The sequence below is a fragment of the Molossus molossus genome, unplaced genomic scaffold (assembly GCF_014108415.1).
Source record: "Molossus molossus isolate mMolMol1 unplaced genomic scaffold, mMolMol1.p scaffold_m16_p_16, whole genome shotgun sequence".
In the NCBI taxonomy this organism is placed as follows: domain Eukaryota; kingdom Metazoa; phylum Chordata; class Mammalia; order Chiroptera; family Molossidae; genus Molossus; species Molossus molossus.
Window position 1 is genome coordinate 54204857 of NW_023425351.1, and position 26204 is coordinate 54231060.

Sequence of the window (26204 nt, forward strand, 5' to 3'; positions counted from 1 at the left end):
AAGTGGAACGTTACCAGATGTTAGGCATTTATTCAGATTTAGGAAACCACTGGTGAATTTTGAGTAAATGTGTGATATAATCTCATATATGCTCTCAAGATTACTTTGCTGTGTTCAGAAGAGACTAGAGAAACAGGGAAGGGAAGAAAATAGTTGGGAGAAAGGATAAGAGGGAAGAGATGGCTGGTGCCCTAGATCCGGGTAGAGACGTGTATATATAAACAAATGCAAAGCCATTAGGCGAAATAAATCAAACAATGAAGGTTAAGGGGAAAATATGGAATCAGTCACTATTTGTGATTATTACTTTCACCTAATATTGAGTCAGATTATGGATAAGAATCATATAAGATAAATTTGTTTCAACAGATACTTTTCAAAATATGAAAATAACAAGGGAAGAAATTATCTGCTAAACACTTTTTTTATCATAAAGTGAACTGCAGGTACAGATATCCTCTTCTGCTATCATTTAATGTTACGTGACATTCTCATGAGATAATCTGCAGGGTTTCTCATATCTGAGCGGGATTTAGCACAAGGTGCTATCATTTTGGATCTACTTCTGATGAATATCATCTCATATTCAACATAAGCCCTTAAAAACATTTTCTTAAGATTTTAAATGTATTCTTACTCCTAAACAATGATAAAAATCTACATTCTATAATAGACAAACTTTGTACATTTTTATAGTTCAGTTCAGGTTTAAAAATATTTACTGATAGCCTTCTTGTATAAATTAATGCACTGCATGCTGAAAGGTAATAAGTATTCTTGAGTTTATGCTGTGTGAATAAGGTGAGGCTCTCAAGGTTAATGATTTACATTATGTAAATATCACAAGCAAAAATAAGATATGTATGGTTGCATTTAAAGAGTTTGCAGACTGTGGTCATGTTTATTTCCGTACAGAAAAATTAAAAGCTTGTTTTCTTATTTTGGCACATAGGAATCACAGTCAAACAGTGAACTCCCTACTTCAGTCTATAGCAAAGCCACCAACCAGTTAGTCACAATTTCCCAAAGCCTTAGCATGACAAGCAGTAGAGGCTAGGCCCTAACACTAAAACATTGTTGACATTCGAAATAGAAGCCCAAGTAAATGAGCACATGACAAAGGCAATTCTAGAATACCTAAAAAGTAATATATCTCTGGAACACTGAAGAGGGGCTGTGGATGTGATATAACTCTATCTCTTCTATCGGGAAATCAATAGACATTGTCTAGAATTGGTGAATCAAGAAACAGCTTCATATGCTCTCCGGCCACGAAGACTCGTTGCAGACTCAGCTGAGGGATGGTAGAATAGGGGGGGATGGGAAGATGACCACTGCTTTTAATTGCCGTGTATGGTAAGCTATTCTGTATTATTTTTTAGTTATCACATGTATATTTTAACTTGGTAAAAAAATTTTTTAAAAAGTACTTTAATGAAAAATAACTTAGCCTTATGAACAACAAAGGCTTCTTGTTCTAATGCACATGCTTTACACACCAATTTTGAATTTGAAAGTATTAAATTAATAAATCTGAAAGCCAGCCAGTCCTGTATATTTTGAATTTCTACACAATCACTATGAAGGAAAGCAAATAGATATGTGTTAACCTTATAAAAGAAACAAATAAACAAACACCTACAATATATTAATCTCTTCTTACTTTGTGACAGTAACAGCCACAGGGCCAAACACTTTAAATGAGTTATTTAATATAATTCTTCCAAAAACCTTACAAATTATATAATATTATCTCATGCTTAGATACACCAAATAAATAAATTGAACAAGGTTATATAGTTCACACAGGCTTTTTTCTTGTTTTAAAATCATTTTTAGAGTTAAATATATCTAATTCTAAAAACATGGAAAATGCTTTTTCTTTTATTAAACTAGAAATTAACAGTTGTGGTTATATTTTTAACATAAATGTATCTTAGATTTTTCTTTATAAAGATAAGGCATACATTGAATAACTTTTATTTGATTTCCATAATACCTTGGCATTATGGTTAAAAGTCAAGTAATATCCAATTTAATCGATGGTAAAATGTTTTCTTTCTCAAAAAATTTAAAAGTACTGAACTCCTGTGCTATCTTCAGGAAAGAGTGAATGTGTAGCCATATAATTACATTAGTAAATTAGATGTAATTAATATTAGAATGACAAAAATATACTAGTTCAACTTAAATATAACATATAATACATGTTTTCTATTGCTATGCTTCTTGTTGAAAATTTTACTAGGCCCTCTGTATGTGTTAATTAACTGAGTCTTCACAATATGGAAATAATACCATTATCTAGTTCCTGAAATTTAAAAATCAAGGTTCAGCTTGCCTCAGGCCATTAGTACAGTGAGAGGATTTGAACCCATGTCTATTCTGCCCTCCACATTGTCTGTAGATATTGCTATTCAATCAACATGGAATAAAATACTTAATTGGGCTATAATTGATCCCATAACGTATTTTTGGTTCAGAATAATTTATTTGTATATATTATGGCATTCTCCATGCTGAAATTTACATTGTTGTGACCTATCAATTTAAAAAAGAAACAGAAAAGAATAGGATTGCCCTGGCTGGTTTGGCTTAGTGGTTGGAGCGACAGCTTGAGGACCAAAGGGTCACCAGTTTGATTCCCAGTCTGGGGCAGGCACCTGGCTTGCAGGTTCCCCCACTGGGGCCAGGGTCATTCGGGAGGCAGCCAGTTGATGTCTCTTGCACATTGATGTGTCTCTCTCTCTCTTCCTCCCCGCCCCCTTTCCAGTCTATCTACAAAATTAATGGAAAAATATCCTCAGGCGAGGATTAACCAAAAAAAAAAAAAAGAAGAAGAAGAAGAAGAAGATTATTCATGCGTATTCTTAGTGAATACATGCTATACTCTGGAACTCTTTTCTCTCCTTCCTAGGTCAATGAAAGCCAACTATTTAATCAGTCTATCCCTGTGTTTAACACCTATCTCTTTTATCTATAATTTTCTGAATCCTTTGAGTTTTCTCCAACAGAATTTTTGGTTAGTTTTTTGTCTGGTTCCCTAAATTTTCCATGGTTTCTTAATGATTACTGAGAGTAAACTCTGAAGTGTGCTACAGTATGTTTTCCTGTCTATAAACAGATTCCCCTTAGTATAGCTCTGAATTCTAAGACAACATTATCACCTGTTTCCTTAAATGTTCCATTAACTTCCATGTCATATATCGATATTTTTGTCTTTGTAAGAATCAAATCCAAAGTAATTAATTCTTTTTTAATCCTTTCATCTTCTGATACATAAAGTCATTAATTCAAGAACTACCAGCTGTTTCAGTATTAACAGAATGACCATTTATTAGACCTCTACCTTATCTTTATTTCGTATAACAACATTTTGAAGTAAAGAATTTCAGTTTTTCCCACTTTTTTTTTTTTTTTAATCCTCAACCGAGGATATTTTTCCTTTTTTTTTTTTTAATTTTTTTTTTTCTTTATTGATTTTTTTTTTGTTGTTGTTGTTCAGGTAGAGTGGGAGGGAGAGAGAGGAACAGAGAGAGAGAGAAAAACATCGACGTGAAGGGACACATCAAGTGGCTGCCACCCGCACAACCGACCAGGGCCGGGGACAAACTGCAACCGAAGTACATGCCCTTAGCGGGAACCGAACCCGGGTCTCTCAGGACCGCAGGCCGACGCTCTAACCGCTGAACCAAACCGGCCAGGGCTATTTTTCCATTTTTTATTCAGATAGAGCAGGAGGGAGAGAGAGGGAGAGAGAGAGAGAGAAACATCGATGTGAAGGGACACATTGAGTGGCTGCCACCCGCACGACCAACCAGGGCCGGGGACAAACTGCAACCGAGGTACATGCCCTTAGCGGGAACCGAACCCGGGTCTCTCTGGACCACAGGCCGATGCTCCAACCGCTGAGCCAAACCAGCCAGGGCAGTTTTTCCCACTTTTGAGATAAGAAGTTAAATGACTTGTGTTTAAGTCAGAAATCACACACGTAATTATAATATATGAATATATTATACAACTAGGAAAAATTACCATGCGTATTAGACTCAGGAATCTATACTTTTAACCATCAGATCAGTGTTGTTGGGGTATTTTTTCCACTGGAATTCATAGTAAGAAATACAGTTTGTATCAATGCAGACATAAACACATACATGCAGACACACACACGAGTATATGTATACATATTGCATTTTGTTTACCTCTGTATATAATCAATAAAAGTTCCACCAATAATATTTATCTTTACTGTGTGCTTTGAATTATATTTTTCTCTGTTTTTAACCTGGTTTTCTTTATTTTATTAAATTGTATATCAATTATAAAATGCTAGTCATGGCCCAGGGGATTGATTTTATGACTCACTGGTGGTGACCCACGGTTTGGGAAGACTGCCCTAGATGAGATCATCTCCATGGTCAATTTTGTACAATATTAGAATCATTCATCTGACTAGAGAGTCTGGGATAACTTTTCAGTGATATCATCATTTCTCTCTCCTTACTATTTTTTTTTTTTCACTGTATCTTTGTCCTCATAAATATAGTTACAAGCAAGCACGTGATTTTTGAACACGTAGTATTTTTCTAATAAAATTATTTTATTTAGTCATAATATCCATCTCCAACAGCTTGAAATACCAATTCTCATGGTCTTCCATGGAACTGTCACTTTCTTTTAAAGTGCCCATTTTCCATTAAAATAATTTCCAATCCATTATGTGTTTGACTTTCTGCTTAAAACTCAGATATGGGTTTTGGGGAAGGCCACAAGTTACCAGTTCCAGAAAGTGTGAATTAGTCCTTGTTTTGGAAAACCCTCTAGGAATTTACCCAGAAATACATTTATAAAATTCTGAACCGCCGTCATCAAAACCTGCTTCATGGTTATCTGTGGACTTTAACAGTTTCCCCTCTTATGTTGCCTGGATGATCTCTTCAAGGCCAAAAGGCTGGTCATTTGCTGCAGCTGGTCATTCACTGCTTAGCAAATTCCACTTCCCAGACGAAGGTGTTATCTCTGTTTCAGGTGCCTCTCTGATCAGGAACCGCCTTGATCGCAAATATATTAAGCCTCATCCCCTTGGATGTATTTTCCTATGACTTTTTCTAGTCTCAGAGGTCTGCTGGCTGTGATCATTGTCTGATCCTTCGGCAATGTTAGGTCCTTCTCCATCCTTCCGTGTCCTTGAGACTACCTTGTGCTACTGGAGCTGTCTGAGCAGCTCTGGTTTGGTTGTCGCTTTTAGACAACCTAATTCTTGGGAGAAATATATATATATTTCTAGATTCTTATTTCAGATAAAGATTTATCACCAGTTCTTGATAACATTTAAGTTATTGCATTTATCTACTTCTGTTGAAACACGAGTTTCAGTGTGTTTGCTTCTCGATTACTCAGCCAGTGTTTTCTGAGCGGCTGACGATTCCAGGCAATTCTCTGAGTCCTGAACACGCATGCACGGAGCAGGCGTTACCACTGCACTCAAGTAGCTCGCCTACAGTAACACATACTTACTTCAGAAACACCTGGGAATATAAACACTTTCCAAAACTGTGTCTTTATTGAATCTAACTTAATAATCTTTGATAAAAATCTCTGTATTGCTATACCACATTTGTAGATTGTATGTTAAATGGTTGATTTTTTAAAAGTACAGAAAGGACTTTAAACATTATTGAGTCTTTCTAACAGTAAAAACTGATATATATATATATATATATATATATATATATATATATATATATATTTCTTACCATGACAGCTTGGTAAGGCTCTATTCCATCCAGGTCTTCCGTCATCTCCCATGATACAGGTGAGTGTTGAGTAACCTTGAAGAACATATCCAGCATCACAGTAATAGGTGACTGTTGACCCTAATTTATAATCCATCCCAAGTCTGGTGCCATTCATTATATTGCCTGGATCAAAGCAGGACTCCCGGAGTTTTGCTGTAAAATAAGGTTGATATAAAACAAAATGTTTTAAAATACTGTTTTCTATGCAACCTTCAAGATTTCTTCATTAGTACTGCTCAATGGAAAGGAAAACACCAACACCCTTTCAGCCTCTGGGTGCTTGCAGCACAAAGCAGCCCTTCACCATGTCTGACATTTTGCTAATTCATATTGATTAGCAAAGGAATAAAAGTCTTCATTGTTTTTCTCATTAAAATTAGTATCTAATATATACATATAGTCAGATAGGACTTTACAGTTTATTATAAAAAGAGGCAGGACTTATTTCCTCATTTAACATTTCTTTGCTCACGTGCACCCATTTCTTGATACCACTGCCTATGTCGAGCTCAGTTCATTTCACCACCAAGAGGAAAGTAAAAGACACTCTTTTCTGCCTTCGAAACGTTTCTCTTAACCCGCCTGCTCTAGTCATTCCCATGTTTCTCCCAGAGATCTGTCCATTAAAAATAGCAACACAATCTTTACAATATCCAAACCAGTATTTTTTTTTGAACACAGTCTATGTCAAAGCCAACTACTTTCAAAGCTAACAGTACCAGACAATGTAAAAGTTAAGTCTGTTCACAAGAAAGGAACTGTTTTCTGTGTACCCAGATAGTGAACTAAAGAGAAAATCTGTAGAGAAATAGACTAGTTTACACATTTTGAGAATAGCCATTAGAACATTATGTTGTTAAAAGATCTGGTAATACCTTAATATTTACATTTTATTATTATTATAATTTACTTAAGAAATAATAGAGAAATATGCAATGTAAGGACCATCAAAAATTCAGAATAACAAATGTGATTTTCTACATTAGAGTTTATCTTATGTTAATGGGAAGTCAGGAGGTATCTCTGGATATGACTCATGGCATCGCTGGAATTTAAGTCAACACTATGTTGGTGTTTGGCTATTACAGAAATTATATTAATATACCCAAAGCTGATTAATTACAACAGTAAAAGTATATTTTTTCCATTTATAAAAGTTACAGAGTTAAAAGTACTTTAACATTTACAGGAAATGATGAGAAATTTGTGTTTTAGGAAGAACACTATATAAAATTTCTCCCAATTCAACTAAGAAGAAAATGGTGGAACCAAGTACTTAAATGATTTCAGCAGAATATCAGAGGAATACAGGAGGCACTTTCTTTCCTTCCTTCTTTCTTTCCAACAAACACTTAAGAGTCTACTACCCAACCAACTCTGGAAATATAGCGGTGGACAATCAGAAAATATTCTAGCCCTCATAACATTACAGTCTATTAAGAATTGATTAAATACTAGTAGTTTTGATGAGTATGGCAAAAGAGGGGGCATTCAGAAGCCTACCTGAAGAATTGACATGTCAACTGAACATTATAAGAATGAACTGACTAGGTCAAAGAGAGATGAGGGGCATGAAGGGGAGAAAGTGTACTGGGGTGTGCAAGTCAAATAAACCCAGTTCCTGAGTTTCAATTCAAAGCTAGAAAACTTGGTCTCCCAAGTGCAGATATGCCTGTGTTGGTGTGCATGCATGCACACACACACGCACGCACACACACACACACAATTTGCACCCTACCTATTATATTCAAACTTCACTGTAAAAACTGTTTCCCAATTCAAGAAACTAGATTACTTCCCAGACAACACTGTTTTCAGGTACGAACCAGCAGGGTGAATGCTAAACGTAGCCACTAAGAACGGCGCTTTAGTGTTTTGTGTCAGAAGGGTTGGTTTGTTTATTTTTAAGAATAAAACCTCACATTGAGTCTTTCCTTAAACAAGCAGAAAAACACGATATAATTTTTAGGCAGAACAGCAACCTAGCATGTATAGCCAGCCTTCATGAAATTGAGCTAAATCCCTGAGGGATTTAAAGTAGTATGTAAACATAACAATGAGATAAAAGAATCCTCTCAAAATGAGGCTAACAATGTAAAAGTTTTGTCCAGGTAGTATTTTAAGTTTGTTGACCATGTTTTCCTTTCCTCAAAAAAATAAGATGTTTGAATCATAGATATTTAATATACTAATGTAGAGAAATAAGAAAAGTATATTAAAAATAATAAAAAATGAACAAACTGAGTTTTGCCCAAGTTGTAAAGAAGTTTTAATGTTAGGAAAACTACATTATAATTTATAACATTAAGAGTTTCACAAAGGAAAATCATGTGATATTTTCAATAGCTGAGGACAAAAAAAAAGTTGAAAAAATTTAATCCCATTTATTAAACAATTTTTAGCATGCCAGAATAAAAGGGAACTTCCTTAACTGATAAGGAATATCTCTAGGTAATTTTTTGAGGAGCCTCTATACTGTTTTCCAATAGAGTTACCATGTGACTCAACAATCCCTCTTCTGAGTACCTGAAAAATGTGAAAACATTTATTTGCAAAGATATATGCACCCCTATGTTCATCGCAGCACTAGTCACGGTGATCAAGCCTTGGAAACAAGCAGAGTGTCCTTTGATAGATAATTGGATAAGGAAGATGTGGTACATACATATGATGGAATACTATTCAGCCATAGAGAAGATGAAATACTGCCATTTGCGACATGGATGGATCTTGAGAATATCATGCTGAGTGAAATAAGTCAGACAGAGAAAGTTAAGAACCATATCCTCATATGTAGGATATAAAACTAAAAGCAGCAAGTAAACAAACAAGAAAAACAAACAAAAATTTATAGACACAGACCATAGTATGATGGTTATCAGAGGGGAGGTGGGTAGGTGGGTGGGTGGGAAATAAAGGGTAAATAGGGTCAAAGAAGATTTGACTTTGAGTAGTGGGCAGACACAATGCAATATACAGATGATGTATCAGAGAACTGTACACTTGAAACCTATATAATCTTATTAACCAATGTCACCATAATAAATTTAACAATTTAATAGGTTGTATAACATTTTGAATAGGAGTGTGGACTCTGGAGCCTACCCTGAATCAAAGCTTAGCACTGCCAGATGACTTTGGGCACACTGCTCAATCTTACTTGCTAACACTTATTCACTCAAAAATTAAAATATATTTATATGTAAATAACTTTGAAATATTCCTGCAAACAATAAGTAAAAAAATGTTGGCCCTTATAGTGTTGCCCCCTATCAACAGCAAATATCATATTTAAAGGTGAAAGATCGGATGCATTCTTGTTCAAATCATCCATGACACAAGGATGATGACTATCATTGTTTTCCTTTGATATGGTATTGAAGCTATTGCTTAGAGTACTAAGCCAAGAAAAACCAAAGCAAAACAAAACAAAAGTACGTGTAACCTAGAAAAAACAAGAGCTGTCACTGTTGTCATAGAAAAAAAAAAAACTCTATAAAATATTATGATAATTAAAGAAAGAGTTCAGTAAGTTTGGTAGATATTGCATAACTATAAAAATCCACAGTGGTCTTAATATTAGCTACAACCAGAAAAATCTAATAATAATATCACTAAATTACAAAATGAGATTTAGATGAGAAAACTTTTATAAAAAAAATTATAAACCATTACCAAAAGAAACAAGTACATTGAAACCTATGCATTATTAATAGGTGGGAAAATTAAATATATATACTTCAATTTATTCCCAAATAACTTATAAAGTCAATCTAGTCCCAATCAAATTCAATAGGTGGATCAAACTTAATTCTAAAATCTCAGTAAAATGTCTAAAGGTTAACAGACACCAAGAGAAATGTGAAGAAGGAGGTGGTGTACTCTTCCCACCTTACTCATACCACTGCTTCAATTTGACGTGACATTGAAGTTACTACTTAGAGCAGTAAGCCCAGAGAAAAAAAAGTATGTTCAGGCTAGGGAAAAACAAAAACAAAAACAAAAAACTCACAGAGCTTATTTTAAAGCCATAGTAGTAAAATTCAGAGAAGTCATGGCCTGGAAATTAAAAAAAAAAATAAAATAGGCCAATGGAACAGAACAGAATTTAGAAGCAGACATTCAGAAACCTGATATTTGATAGCAGTAGCACTATTTGCCAATAAATGACACTAGACAATTGATTATCCCCATGAAAAAAAAGAAACTGTATTCCTAGCTTGCACAGAGATAAACTCTACATTCATGAAAGATTAAAGGTAGAAAACAAAGCTCTCAAACTTTAGAAAAAATTTAAGAAATGCCTTTATGACTCCATAATAAGGAGGGATTTTTTAAAATCAAGGCATAAAAAGCATAGACTATAAAGACAAAGAAAGATTAAATACTGATACTGATTTTTAGAACCTTTTTATAAAAAAGAAAATCAGAAATAAAGTAAAATTACTTGCCAAAATGCTGGTAAAACCTTTACTACAACATAGATAATACATTGAGGACTATTTATAAGATTTCTTATGAACTAAAAAGAGACACAACTGGTTAGAAAAATGTACAACAATTAGAATATGCAGTTAATAAAAAGAGAAACTCAGTCTGCAAAAGAGGAAAAAGATGATCGACTTAATAGTAATTAGGGTAAAGGCAAGAAAAAAGACAATGAGATACCATTTAACACCCATGAGATTGACAACTTTCAAGTGTGGAAACACACTGGTTTTTAAAATATGTCAAGTTTTTCAAAATCATTATTTTGTAGAGATATCTGACCCCCACATTCATTACAGCACTATTTACATATTAAAGACATGGAAACCACTTCAGTATCCATCAGTGGCTGAACAAATAAAGAAACGGATGTATATATAGACAATGGAATATTATTCGGCCATGAAAAGAAGGAAATCGTGCTGTTTACAACAATATAGATGGACCTTAAGGGCACTATGCTAAGTGAAACAAGTCAGACAGAAAAAGACAAATATTGTATGGTCTCACATGTGAAATGTAAAAAAAGAAATAAAACAGATACAGAGAACAGATTGGTGGTTGCTAGAGGTCAGGGTCAGGGGTGGGAGGTAAAGGTGTTTAAAGATAAAAAACTTCCAGTTATAATTGCCAGTCAGTGTGGCTCAGTGGTTGAACATCGACCTATACTCCAAGAGGTTGCTGGTTTGATTCCTGGTCAGGGCACATGCCCAGGTTGTGGGCTGATCCCCGGTGGGGGGCATGCAGGAGGCAGCCAATTGATGTTCTCTCTCATCAGTGTTTCTCTCTCTCTCTCCCTCTCCCTTCCTTTCTCTCTAAAGTCAATAAAGACAAAAAACCTTCCAGTTATAAGGTAAGTCCGGGGATGGAATGTACAGCATGATGACTATAGTTAATAAGACTGTAGTGTGTATATTTGAAAGTTGCTAAGAGAGTAGAGATTAAAAGTTCCTATCACAATAAAACATGTTTGTAAGTGTGTGGTGATGGACGCTACCTAAACTTTTTGTGGTGATCATTTCACAACATATACATATATCAAATCTTATGTTGTATATATGAAATTAATACAATGTTATATGCCAATTATATCTCAAAAATACGTGGAGTTTCTGACATGCTTTTTCTGCTGTTGTGAGTATAAATTAGCAAACCTCTTCTAAAAGTAATTTGGCAATATGGACTTAGATTCAATATAGAATTAGATTACCCTTTGACTCAGTAATTTCACTTCTAGAATATATTTATTTTAGGAAGACACAGACATATAGAAAAAGACATGTAAAACAATTTTTATTTCATCATGATTTGATAGTGAAAAACAAAAACAACCTAAGTGTCTAACAGAATGACTTATAAATTAACTGTGATACAGTCATATGATAGAATATCATAAAGAAATCTGTTAACTAAATCTACGTTTCTATCATTGATAAATCTTGAAAACAATGTAAAGAAAATTTTTTCACAAGGATATGTACATGATGGGAATTAAAAAATGTATGACTATAGGATGAATGATGTGCACATACAGAAAATATAAAAACATGTGTAAGTGTTCGTACATGGAAAAGATAAGCACCAAATACAGAATTAAGAAAGTGGAGTTGTCTGAAAATGGTCTTGGGTGCCCATCAGTGGGGAGCCCCTTCCAACTGAAGAGATTTATAAAGTGCTCAGGTTCAATCCTCTATAAGACCAGTGCTTCCGGGCCCACAATCACAAAGTCTAAACTTCCCCAGGGTCCCAGGTTTGGAGCAGTTAGCATGTGCAGACAGCCCCAGTGAATAGCTGGCACCCCCAATTCTCATTGTCTGGTACCAAGCTTGTATATTCTTCCTCCCAGTGACATGGCGATTTCCTTGCTTTGCTCTGTAAAACGAGGGACTGATAGAGGGCTCAGTCCTCCCAGAGGAATACATCATTCAGATATTTTGCATCAGAAAATGCATGTCCATATCCAGCAGATCCCTTGGTCCTGGGCATGCATTTCCAAGGAACGATGAAGATACTGGAGGACTCCCAGCATCTGGTATCTCACTGACTTGTGAGTTTTTTCTTTCCCTAAAAAGCCTGCCTTAACCCATGCTATGTGAAGTTGTGGGATTTGATAGCCCCGAAGAGACAAACCCCTGTTCCCAGGACAATTGCAAAATGCATTTAATTGTACATGCAATAGAATATTTTTTACAATAAGAATTAATAGATCTGAATCAAATTCAAGTTGGATGGTAGATACTTTGAAGTTTATTAGTCTGTATAATTTTTAGTTTTTGAAATTATTTCATAATTTTAAAAAAACAAAGCTATAAGTAACAATTCCAAAACATGTATTTTCAGAACTCAATTGATAACTTGAGAAGAATTATCAGTATATCCTTTATGAATTCAATTACTGTAAAAATAAGTTTTAACTTTAAACAGCTAAGATCTAATTTGTTCTTATAGTCATTGAATATAAAACTTAAGAAAAATATATTTATAAGCATCCATATAATATTAATACATTTAAATACCTGCAGAAATGTTCCAAAATATTATAAGTATCACTATTTTTATTATCCCTATTCTGAATATTGATCTATTTAAATATCTTTAAACATTTTATGAAACAATTTTCACTGTACTTTGTTCTTTTACCACTGAGTATAGTCTCTAAATAAAAGATTCTTAAGTGAATCTTCAGTTTCCAAAAAACTGAGTTTTTAAAATTATTTTCTGGTTTCAACCAACTCTCAGAGTATACTAATTGCTAATTTGTTTACTGATACATTTCCTTTGGTAGTAATTAGGGAAATGCTAATTTCCTCCCCACTAACAGAAAAAGGCCGTGCTCTTTCATGAGATAAATTGTAGGTAGCTTGCACTAAGAAGGCACAGATGAGTAACCACTGACAATGGCCAATGCAAAATTATCCTCCTGTATAAAATACTCACAATTTGAATCATGATGCTAAAATCAAATGTTCACATTTACCTTTATACTCTAAATGAAATCCAGTGTAGCTAACAGATCCGTCACTCCGAAAAGCCAAATGCATGGTACTGGAGCTGCTTTCTATTCTCTCTGGGAGCTTGCTGTCTTGAAAACTTCCAATCAGTGGGCTATTACTGTCTGGCCCATCGTATATATAGAGAAAGTCGTAGTTTGGTTCTATGCTAAAACTAAAAAGGAGAGAGAGAGAGAGGGAGAGAGAAGGAAGTGGAATGTTTATTACTAAGATAGCAAGCTTAAGTCACATAATTATATATTAATTCAGGCAATATCTTTAAACATAACAACAGATCCTCCCAAAATAAGTTAATTTGAAAATTTGCCTGGGAACAACACACTGAATGAGAATATCAAATCAGCAGTGAGAAACAAAAGACATATTGATATTTTCAAAAATCTCTAAGTTGGCACTGTGCTACCGGGAATGCAAATAATTGTAAGGCAAGACAATGCAAATAATTGTAAGGCAAACAGCTTAGCTGATGAAAAAGCATAGGATTTGGAGTCAGAGATGTTGGTGCAAGACTTGCTTCTGCTCTTGTTAAGTTATATAGTCTTATATAAGCCGCTTTATAGCAGTAAAATGTGGAGGACAATATCTATTTTTAATTTTTTTCACTCAGATATTTTGCTTCAGAAAATACAACCTCTTTTTTCTTTATCAGTGGTACTACTTGCCCTGAATTTCAAAATTTATAAACAGTTTTGCTACATATTAGATTCAAACAAAAGTTTGATACACAAATTTGCACTTAAATTATGCAAATGAAGCGCTGTATTTTGCATTAAGTATACTTTTTCTTGAAAATAAATATATCTTCTTCTTTAATGTAGGATAAATCAAACCAATATTATTTGTCAAAATCCAATAATGTGTGAATAAAAGCACTTTAGTATGTAAATAATTTAAATTAATATTTCAATATAGCAAATTTGGCATATTAAATTTGCCTAAATATTTTTTCCTGAAGTATGAGAGTTGTCCCGTAATGATTACAGAGCTCACATGTTTAGGAGGCAGAAGATGTGCAATCATTTGTCTCTCTCTTACCTAGCTCATGTTGTGGCAGAGAAGAGAATGGACTTAATTGGGTCGTTAAAAAAAGCCAACAAGTTCATGATAAGACTAGTAAAGCTTGCCATTGTAAAACATCCATCAGCGGAGATAGGATTTTAACAAGTTTTATCACCCTTGCATCTAAATAGGGAACGTGTTAGGTGACAGATATTTTTAAATCTACTGGATTTATGGAGGCTACGTTTCCACCACGATTCGAATCCTTCATGTGTGCATGTACAAGGGAGAGGAATGCAGCTTCTTGTGCATAAACAGTGGTGAAGAAAGACTGGGATAATGCAGAGGTACCCAACCTTTCCATATATAAGGAACCTTGTCACATGAGAATATTGGGGGACCACCACATTGCTATATTTGTTTTAATCCATTCAGTTGCTGCAGAAGTCTAATCCAATTCATTGCTCTTAAAATCTGTCAATAGATATGAGGTCAGCATTTTGGTAACTTTTGCTATAATATAGCAGAAATTGGACAATAAGGCCTTATTTTATTGCTTACTACCCTTGTTCTGGGGTAAGACACAACCTTTCTGAACTTCGTGTCTTTCAACATTAAGATTTCCTGAGAATTACAACTTCCTCATCTATCTAACTGTTGGGAGAATCACTAGAAACAGGTCATTTGTAAATGATATTTTATAGTGGGATGTATTATCCTTGAAGGCCAAAAGCACATTTAAGAAAGAGTACAGTACATTTCTTTTTAATTTCTCATTTGGGGTTCAATAAAAACTTCAAAATATTGACTTGTAACTTTTTTGAAAATGAAACAAAAACAGTCTTTTTCTAGGAATTCTCCAATTCTTAACTCTAATGATTATTCTTCCTGAAAAACTGGAAAAACAATACATTCTAATAGTATATTGTATTTTACAAGTCACTTCCATAAATATTAACTTGGTCTTATCAATAATCCTGTGGTATTGGAAAGGGATCATTATTTCCATTTTCCCAATGAGTATACTAGGAATGGCAGTGGTCTCCCCAAGGTCACATAATAAATAACAGCTGGAAATCAAATTCAGGTCATGCACTTCATGTAAAACAGCCTTCTACCACGCACTTCCCAACTAGAATAAATTTATATGTAAAGTAAGCCCTGTATCATACACTTTGTCATTTTCAATGTCAATACTGACATTTCCTCAACTGCAAGAATGGGAATAATAACGACACTTACCTCAGGAGGTTGTCCCATAGCTGGGTCCTGACACTATACTAACATTATCATCATTGTTGCTTTATTATTATCAATTACCAATGCATCACTACAAATTATAGAAATAAAAATTCCAGACATTCACATTTTTTTTCAAGTTTTCATGAATTCAAACTATACATATTTTTTAAAACCTAGTTCCAATATATTAGAAAAATGCATACTTCAGCTTGCTATTTCACATAACTACCAAGAAGGCTTAACACACTAGCAGAAGGAGAGGTTGAGCTCCTAGAGCCCATGTGTATTGGTCTTGGACCCCGAAGATTAGTAACATGTCTACTTAGAACATTTTTGATTTGCTGATACCTAATACTGCCACTGAAGCGTTGTTAAGGGGAAGAGTTAGGCCAGGTTTTGTGATCACAGCTATGAGCTCCATGTGCGAAAACAGAGGCTCATCCCCATGACTTACCATGGAAACACAGCTGACAGGGGCAGAGCCAGGGCTCAGACTCAAGACTCCTTCCTCACACAAGAAGCTACATTCTCCACTGCTTCATTACTAAGCTGACCTCGTGACTAACGATACGGATAAACAACAAATGTGAATTTTTAAAACACTCCCACGTAAAGTTCTGTCATGAAACAGTTCTGCACAGACATACAGAAAGGATCCATAAAACTCTTCTTGGTGAGCTTGATTTAATGAGACCACTGGAAAAGGTGGCAAGTAGACTGTCTTCCCAACCCAGCGGCGCTGCTGCAGGCACATGGATATTTAGATGCTTCAGAAGATTTTGGGTGATACCCATGTGGGAGAAAACACAAAGAAAAGCCTTGAAGTACTGACCTTTTCATCTTGCAGTTTAGGAAAACCTGAATTTTTTGAAGCAGGGATGGCAAGTACAGGGAGGGAGAAAAGGTCATAAAGAGATCACATCTCACGACAGTCAATAAACCACTGCACCTTGAACAGGTTTCCTCACACTGGAATCTGGGGAGATGCTCACCCTCTAGCTTCTGAACCACACTGGTGTCTCTGTTATGATACAGGGCTTTGTAAACTGCGGAATGCAAAGTACTCGGGTTGTAATAAGTAAACAAGCATAAACATGTCACGTCTAGAAATACAAATTCGCCTAAGCAAATGCTAAAGCGGATGACAAAAAGATTGATTGAATGTGGCAGTGCAGGCACTCACCTGATAAAGGCCAAGGAGATGACATAGTCCGTGTTCAGAGTGATGGTCCAGTCACAGTCCCTGCTGTGGGGATACGGATGAGGGAAGTTGGGCGAAAGAATAAAGCCTGAAGATCCTGTTAAATTGCCTCCACACGGTGCTTTAAATAAACAAATAAAACCCGGTAAGTGATGAACAAAATGTATTAGCTATCAATACCTGTGAAAACAGCTTTTTAAAAAGTTTAGGAGGTTTTGTATAGACCTGACTTTTTATAGTACTCAATGGTTGAATACCATATTGTCTTTCAAGAAAAACCATTAAAGTAGCAAATACATACAGATGTAGATATACTGAATTTGTTCTTTTGACTGGTTTCAAATGACAAGAAATATTACATAAATACTTATGCTTCTTTCTATTTTTTTCATTTGTAAGAAAAGTATTGAGAAGAGGGGTAAAGATGGTTTCCCCATGATTACTAAAAAATAAATAAAATCTGAAGGTTACTAGGAAAGTTAGAAAAAAAAACAAAGCAAAACAAAACCTCTAACCATACATGGAATAACAGGATATAAGATATTTGGCTCATTTTTACATCCTCCCAGTACCTTTTTATGTATTTATAAAGGAAGAACCTTGGATATAATTAATAAGTGAGGACGAATAATTATCTGAGAACCTACAGCATTTTACAATAAAATAGTCTTCTACTGAGTGTTAGGATATTCCTAGTTTCTAGCTACCGAACTTGTTAATGAAAATGAACAAGTTGCTAAAATTATTATTGCAGCCCCAAACAAAGGTTTCTGTAACACTTCAATGGACAGGCTCAAGACATTCTTAGTGAAATTCAGAGAATAGATTCCGCAGGGGATTATTGTTGAGTTCTATAAAACATAGCTTATGATGAGAAAAAATATGTATATTACACAGAGTTAGCCGCTTCAGAAAAATAAAGAAATAAGAAGATGGAGGTCCCTGGTAGTGGAGTGGGGCTAGAAATAAACAACAGAGATTCTCATGATGTCCTATTCCCTACACATAACCAGCACATCAGCCTTCTCCTTTCAAAATTATAGTTTCCTTAGATACATCTTACTATTCAGCTGCAAGGCATTCTTGATTCTTTGGACAGCATAAAACTGGTTTGGGAAGGAGGAAAATTCTGGTTCTGATAACACTGCAGATCTCGGTTCTTTGTCTGAGTCTAGATATGCAAATTTATCAATAAAATTCGGTAATTTTTGTCACCTAAATTATAGATGTCTGCTGTTACCTTTTTCTATGTCCTTTGCTACCCTTGCCTCTGCCTGTCACCGTAGATGACCTCAGCTCCTACTCTATGTAGAATAAATACTTACTTATCACCTGAGTATTTGTGGTATCTTATCAAATGATTAGACAACAGAATTTCTCAACTTTCTGTATTCCTCCCTTTTCAAACTTCAATGCCTCCTGAATATTTCTCTCTACAATCAGAGAATAAAGAGTCCTTCCTAATTAAGCAAGATAGCATCCTCCACTTGGTCACATAATCCCTCTTTCTTCTCCAGAATCTTTGTCCATTTATTTCCTTTACTCTCTGCCTTCTTACCCCATCCACAGGGATGCTCAAGTCTCATTCATCCTAAAAATAAAATGTTCCCTACAACTTATTTTCTTTCACTTTTTTTTTAACTGAAAAATATTGACTTTTACCTGATGGTTTGTTAAGAGATCCCCTCACCCCTCTGTGTGGGTTACATGAGTTTACTGTGGGGAACCAGCCTTCCACATAGGTCTCATCACATGTCAGATCTGATCCCTGAAATAACCCCCACCCCTCATGTTCCTATGATAAGACTCGACACAGACCCTGCAAATTCCCATTATTTTACTCAAATGGGTAACTGAACTGCTTATTCTCACTATAAATCAGAATTAAATGCTTGTAACCAAACTTTGGTTACATTTCTATTCTTCTATGTCCCTGAACTTTGACCCACCCTCAGTGTTCACCAGCACACCACCTCTACTTAGAACGAACTGGCCTGGGCACAGCATTCTGTATCTACTATCCCATGTGGCTGCCCTTCCCCCCCTTCCCCAGACCTGACTCTTTCTGGCCTTGGGGTCTCCTCTCTCTAAGAGAACATCCTTTGCTTAACTCTAGGCACTGGTAGATCGACTGGCCATGTGGGTCTCCCTATCACAGTAGCCCCCGCTGCCCTGCCCTGCGATAACTCCTTTTAAATAAAGGTTTCTGTTTACTTATTTCAAATGTATTGTTTTATTTTACTAGGAATCTTTTGAAAGGAGGACCAATCTCACTGTCTCTTTCTTATCCATGTGCTCCGTATTTACCAACAGGCTGACTGACATGCTTAGCAAAGCAGGTCACCGCTGGGAAAAATACTTTGTTATATTTCAAAAAAAGAGCACCCAAGTGTTTATTCTGAGTAATCTTAATTGTATTTTTAATTATATCTAGGGAGACACAATCACCTTTTTTGTTGCTTAGGCAGCTATGTGTCTTTCTTTTGGTTCTTTTCAGCTCTCATTCTCTTGCCAGCCTCTGCTGCTCCCGGCCTCCTCGCCCCAGAAACAAAGGCTCTGTAGCTCACCCCGAAATCACTTTGCATTGACTCACATAATGGAGGCTTTTCTGCCTTTGTCTTTTTCTTCATATCTGCAGCCTTTCTTAACTGTTGGTGTTCAGACGTTCACCTTAAATTCCCTCTCCTTGTTTTCAGGACTCCTTCTTTTCTCCCAGTGCCTTGTATAGAGCTGTTTCACCTCCAGGCACTTTCTCTCGCTTCAATGCACAAGTTTGGTATTTTCCTAAATTCCTCACTTGGCTGTCTCTAATTTTCACCCTGTTACATTCTTCCTCATTGGCCATATCCATTTTTCTTTTTTACGTTACCTTTGAGTTATTTATACACTGATGACTCCTTTTTTTCCTATCTTCTCTATCAGATTTATCTGTTTAATTCTAAACCATATGCCCAAATGCTTACTGGTGATCTCTACCTGATAGCCTATAAGTATATCAAACACAAAATATCCGATATATCCAAACATCAACTCATATTTGCTCCTGCTTTTGCATTCCTAAGTTGTTTGATTAGCACTATGATCCACCTGTATCCCTTTCCTTCACTGCATTCTTGTATCCAGCCCATTAAGAAGCACTACTAAGACTCCTCCTCAAAGACGCTCGTAGACATTTTTCAACCTATCTCTTCTTTCTTTGCCTGCTATCATATTTCTAGATCTGACCTTTTCTGTCTGCCTCCAGAATTACAGCATGGCTTCTTGTTTCACATGCCTCTAATATCCTCTAATTCATCTTTCCCCTCGTAAAAATATCTACTCAGACCATGCCCATGCACACAAGTCTGCAGGTGTTTCATATTACCTAAAGGATAAAGCCTCAGCTCTAGGAGTTTTCATATCCTACCCTCTGCCACCTTCCCAGTGGATCCATCCCCCACTCTAGACACATCATTTACACTCAAACATGATCAAAGTGTTCACATGCCTGTTACTTCCATGCCTTTGCCCATGCTATTTGTTTTTCCTGAAATGTCTTTTTCCCTTCTTCATTTATATAGCTCTTACCCACATTTCGAGATTCATTCTGCCTCTAATAAATTTTCCTGGAAATTTCCAGCCTGGGCTTTGCTTAAATCATCTCCAGCACACTTTGATATCCATAGCAAACTCTCCCTATCTTCATTATTTCCTTTAGCATTTTGTATTTAAATACACCTTTCAGGTGTCTGACTTCATCACTAATCTATAAGATAAGGACTGTATCTTATATGTTACTTTACACCTGAGATTCAGCACATCTATACATTCCATACATGTTTGTGAAATTGCTGCTACTGGCTCTTTGTAGTGATTATGAAGATAGTCAAGATGACTACAGATGATTGTGCAAATCTAATTCATAGCTATTTATTTTGATAAAAATAATAGCATATTTTGCCTTTGGAAACTGTAAAATCTATGTGAATTTGAAAAAAATAGAAAAATATGTGTCATAATAGCAAATATATGTATAGATATGCAAAAAAGACAGAAATGATAGCTAAATGTTCCCTTTTCACGTAGTAAAGTGGTGGGACTATGTGTAATTTGGGGGATCATGGTAGAGAATTGTTTGATTCAATTTTCCTTATTTTTTACAGGGAATATCGATCTTTTTTATGATTAGAAATTTTATACACATGCACACATTCATATGTACACTGATGCATGTGTATTCTTTCTCATAATATATATAAAATCTATTATATATATATATATATATAAAGTATCTTACTGGATATATTTCATAATTATATTATTATTTGGATATAAGATCCTCTAAAATTATTTTAATTTTTAAATTATTTGTCAAGGTTTTCCTGATATATTTTATTGCTGTAATAGATTCTGAAAATCTACAAAAGCCTGAGACCATCAAAGACATTATCCGACATTTGTATATCCCAAACACTCAGTGAGTAAAGAAAATTCTCTTTGCCTTAAATATGATAAACTTTAAAACCATTTGGAGAATGCTATTTATTTTTCTGCACCTAATCATAAAGCATTCAGAATAAAGCATTAAAATAAAGCATTCAAATAATAGTTTGTTCTTGGTGTGGTTTCTCACGAGGCAGTTATACAGAGAACTATTGATACTTATTTTACAATCTTCTTAATTTTTTCACTCCTCAGTTTTATTTGTTTTTACTGCCTATCTCAGCAGCCCACCCACACTAATGTCTTTGTTATTTACCTTAATATTGAGTGCTGCTAGTTCCCCTCTGGCAAAGTAATCTTCACACTGTCAATTTTGTTAGGATGAATTCTATTAACTCAAACTGACGTCCTTCTGATTGGTACTTGCTATAAGGCTGACTACTTCTACATGCAAGCAAAATGCTTTGTGCTCCAGGGTCTGAGACATAGACTTATGGAGTTTCTAAAAAGTTCAGGGTTTAATCTTTGGCATAGTGTTTCCAATCATGAAGTTCTTTCTTATCAGTTGCAGAGGTCAAGCTTTCTGCAGCCTTAGCAATTTTTCAGACATTTTCTTTTTAGGTTATTTTCTTCCTCAGAGAAGCTCAAATGCATATCTTCTCCTCAAGCTATCTTTTCCTACGAAAAAATAATGCCTGGCACCATAATCCAGACAAAAACTTTCCACAGTCTATTTAAGTGTGATTCAGTGTTCAACAATTTTTTTTCTAGAATTAGGACTTGCTAGTTAAAAGTCGTGTTGACAAGTGGAATTTTATAACACCCTATTTTAAAACTTTGTTTTGTATTTTAGTGTTTACTAGAATTCAGTAAAAATCTGTTCAATATTTTAGAATTCTCAGCACAAAAACATGTAATAGAGTCCTTCTAGTAATTCTAATAAGCAATACTCTTTAACAAGTCTAAGGTCACAATGAAGCAAGAAGTTCCACAGTAAGTCTGTGTTATTCTATCACTTCCTCTTCACACACAGATTCTCTTTATGAGATACTCAGTTAAATTTCAATTAATTAGCATGTTAATTTAATTGGAATTTTTTAGGTTAACTGAGGAGTAAACAAACAAATAAAAACTTCTTTATTTCTGTCTTTTTTTCTCAACAATATTTATTCCTGGCTTTTATGAGTTTAAATTATGGTAAACATAAATTAATTGATATATAATGATTTAGAATCTTGCAGCGGTACATGAAGAGGTGTAAACTGCAATGATAAAGCGCAGAGGGAGATAATGCCTAATCCGAACTGGTTCAAGTTATGGCCTTATTTTGCATTTTAAAAAAAGTATCTTTTAGCCCAAATGGTGTGACTCAGTGGTAGAGCACCGACCATGCACCAAGAGGTCACTGGTTGGATTCCCGGTCAGGGCACATGCAAAGGTTGTAGGCCTGATCCCCAGTGGGGGGCATGCAGGAGGCAGCCAATCGCTGTTTCTCTCTCATTGATGTTTCTAACTCTCTCTTCCCTCTCCTTTTCTCTCTCTCTAAAAAAATCAATAAAGAAAAATAAAATTTTTTTAAAAGTCTCTTTAATATGATTTTTCTTTGTCGTCTGTTTCAATTTCCACAAAAAGTCTAGAACTGTCTACCTACTCTGTGACTTATTTAAGCTATGAAACATGTTTTGTTCTGTGCATGAGTACTTTTTAATTGGCAACATATAAAATACAAAAAAAAGTGATATGAAATTCTGATTTTTTTAGTTTCTTTTCACTAGAAAGTAGCTTTACACAAACAAGGAACTTCTCTGTTATGTTTTACTTCTAAATCCTCAATGTTCAAGACAATACCTACAACATAATGACTAATAAATATTGAATTTGCAACTCTGGTATAAGAAGTTACAAGATGGGATAAAATAAATCTAAATAATTGAGTCCTTGGATTTGTTCACTTCAGTACTGAGGTACTAAATGCTCTTTTTCTATTACCATGTAAGTTAAACAAACAAAAAAATCACTGTATAATGATTATTTAAAATGTATTTATGAGTTGTATATAAGTAAAGAAAAATGAGGCTTTCTCTCCTAAATGTGCTAAATTTGCTTGTGCTGAATATTATAAGAAACACGATGATGAACAAGCTATGAAATCTCTCAAGTTGCTTGTAGTATAGTAAAAAACAGAGTTTGTAAAGAAATAAGATTTTGAGTAAAGAGAACATACTTTGCTCAAAATGTATTGTAAATTCAAGATGACACCAAATCTAAAATATTTAAGCTAAAAGGTTTAAGACTAAAGAAGTTTAATGTAAAAAATCTAACAATGAGATTTTGAAACAAATGTAATATACCAGGTTTTCTCACTATTTTTATTCCAAAGGTGGTACATTCCTCTAACTTTTTCTCTAACCCAGTAGAGAAATAATATGCATCTTAACTTTCTGGAGATTCGAGAACAAAACACAGAGACAGAAAGCAGATAGCTGGAAGTAAGGATGAAGCAGCTACACATCCTTAGATCATCAAATTCAAAACTAACATTCCTTCAAAATACATAAATTGAATGAAAAGTCAAAGCTTTGAAACTCAAGCATAAGCTCCAATAAACTTTTCTTTTTTAGAAGAAATAACCATAGAAGAGGCAAGATCAATATGGTGCATTTAAAATGTAGAGTCTAAATCATTCTTTAAATATTATAAGCAGTGGATAACTACTTTCATATAGTAGATAAGATCAGGATTTTTCAAGAGCTTCAATTTTTAACTTTTTTTTTTTAAGGATCTTAGAACCATTGAGAATCTAATAAAATTATGACTCTGCCTCTCAGAGGAAAATTAATGATCATTTAAATTGGATCATTATACATTTTTCTGGAGGATCACTGACCTCTGAAATCTTAGATTCTCATATAGAAATCTACTCTAGAATATTGTTCTTAATCAATGATACCAATGCCCATTTATAACCATGTTTTTACACTTGCATAAAAGTTTAATTGTTCTTGAATTCATACCTATACAGACTGGTGGGCTGGGTTGCCAGAAGTATCGATTTTCTACCTGAATGCAGGTTATTCTTCCCTCTCCTTGAAGCTCATATCCTGGGTCACATTGAAAGACAACAGTGTCCCCAGGTTCTCGTCCGTCCCCATTTCGAGTTCCATTCATGGGAACACCTGGATCACGACATGCAGTGGCAACAGAACCTATTAAAAGATACAAAGAAACTTTTAGTGTTGATGGTACCATAATCAATTCCGAAGTTCCAGGCGTGACAGTTTAGAACCTTCCACCATATCTATGTGCTTTCAGAAAATTAACGTACAAATGTTCTTCAGCCAATTTTGTAATGCCTACATAATAAATACTTAAAACATTTTTTACTTTCTTTTATTAATTATTTTTTGTTACAGATGTTTCTCCTTTTCCCCCCACAGACACCCTCCTCCCTATCCCCCCCTCAAGCATCATTATCTATGTCCATTGATTATACATACATGCATATAAATTATTTGGTTTATCTCATGCTCCTCTGAGGTTTGTTAGTCTGAACCATACTCCTTTCTACATCTCTGGGTCTGTTTTATTAATCAGCTTTTTTTGTTCATTATAAAAATTTATTTTGTTGTTAAGTAATGTGTGCTATATTATTGCAAGAAGGGGCATGGCATTTCAGTAGCTAAATATTAGGTTTACTTAAAATTATTAGATGTTCTGTGGAAAACACTATGAAGAAAATGAAAAAAAAATTATGCAGGTTGGGAGAACATGTTTGCATGAAATATATTTCACAAAGGACTTGTAGCTAAAATACATAAAGAACTCTGGAAACTCAGCTATGAAAAAGAAAAAAGGCAGAAGAAGAAAAAAAATCCAGTTACAGAATAAGCAAAAAACATTTCAATGAAGAGAACTCCGAATGGCTCATGAAAAGATGTTCATCATTAGCCATTAGGGAAATGCAAATTAAAACCATAATGAGATATCGCTGCATACCTATCAGTTAGCTAAAAAGAAAAAAAGATAATATCAAATGCTGATAAGATTCTGGGGAAAACTAAATTACTTATACATTGCCAGTGGGAATATAAAATGGTATAGTCACTCTATAAAGAAGGATGGCAGTTTCTCGCAAAACTAAACATGTGCTTACCATACTACCCAATAATTGCACTCTTGCACATTTACCCCAGATAAATGAAAATTATGTTCACATAAAATCATGAACACAGATGTTCATCACAGCTTTATTTGTAGTAGTTGAAAACTAGGAACAACCCAAATGCCTTTCAAAAGGTGAATAATTTAACTAACTAGCAAATTCATATCATAGAATGTTATTCAACAATGAAGAATGACGCTACCCTTGACATCTTGAATGGATCTGGAGGGCATTATGCTGAGTGAAAAAATACACCAACAAAAGGTTATATACTGTTTGACTAAATCTATGTAACATTCTTGAAGTGAAAATGATAAGGTTGAACAGATTAGTAGTTATCAGGGGTGTGGGGGTGGAAGATGGGGGGAGGTGGTGGTGGCTATTAAAGAGTAATATCCTTGAGGGAATGTTGTGATGAACTGTACTGTATCTTGATGTATTGGTGGTGTTCACACAAATCTACATAGAACTAATAAACATAAATAAGTAAATGGAACACTAGTAAAATCTAATAAGATTGGTGGATTGTATGTTAATTTTCTGGTTGTGACATAATGTTATAGTTATGCAAAAAAAGTTGTCATTGGGGTAAACTGGGTGAAGAACATACAGTATCTGTATTTATTACTCCTTACAACTTCAGATAAACCTAAAATTATCTAAAAGTGAAAAAGAAGTTTAAACATATCAGTGGAGAAGAGGAGTATGAGATCGTAGGAAAGTAACAACTCTTCTATACACAGTATATGGCACATTTAATAATAAAGTTAACTCCAATTATTTAGGTTAATGAAACAAAATATTATTTTAAATGATCACAAAGCAGATTTACCCTAAAGCATATGCCAATTAAGTATCAAGACAAAGAAGCTATTTAA

General features: G+C 34.7%; 1 protein-coding gene across 3 annotated transcripts in view; it reads right to left on the reverse strand.

The window, feature by feature from the left end:
* The window catches only part of CSMD3 (CUB and Sushi multiple domains 3), a 1073312-nt gene that overhangs the window by 261680 nt on the left and 785428 nt on the right, over positions 1-26204 (reverse strand). For all 3 annotated transcript variants that reach the window (XM_036263876.1, XM_036263875.1, XM_036263874.1), the window contains 4 exons: positions 24179-24370; positions 16725-16863; positions 13267-13454; positions 5760-5954 (listed from right to left, as the gene is read on the reverse strand). In XM_036263876.1, the coding sequence (XP_036119769.1) occupies positions 5760-5954; positions 13267-13454; positions 16725-16863; positions 24179-24370 (714 nt within the window). The remainder of the gene's footprint in view (positions 1-5759; positions 5955-13266; positions 13455-16724; positions 16864-24178; positions 24371-26204) is intronic.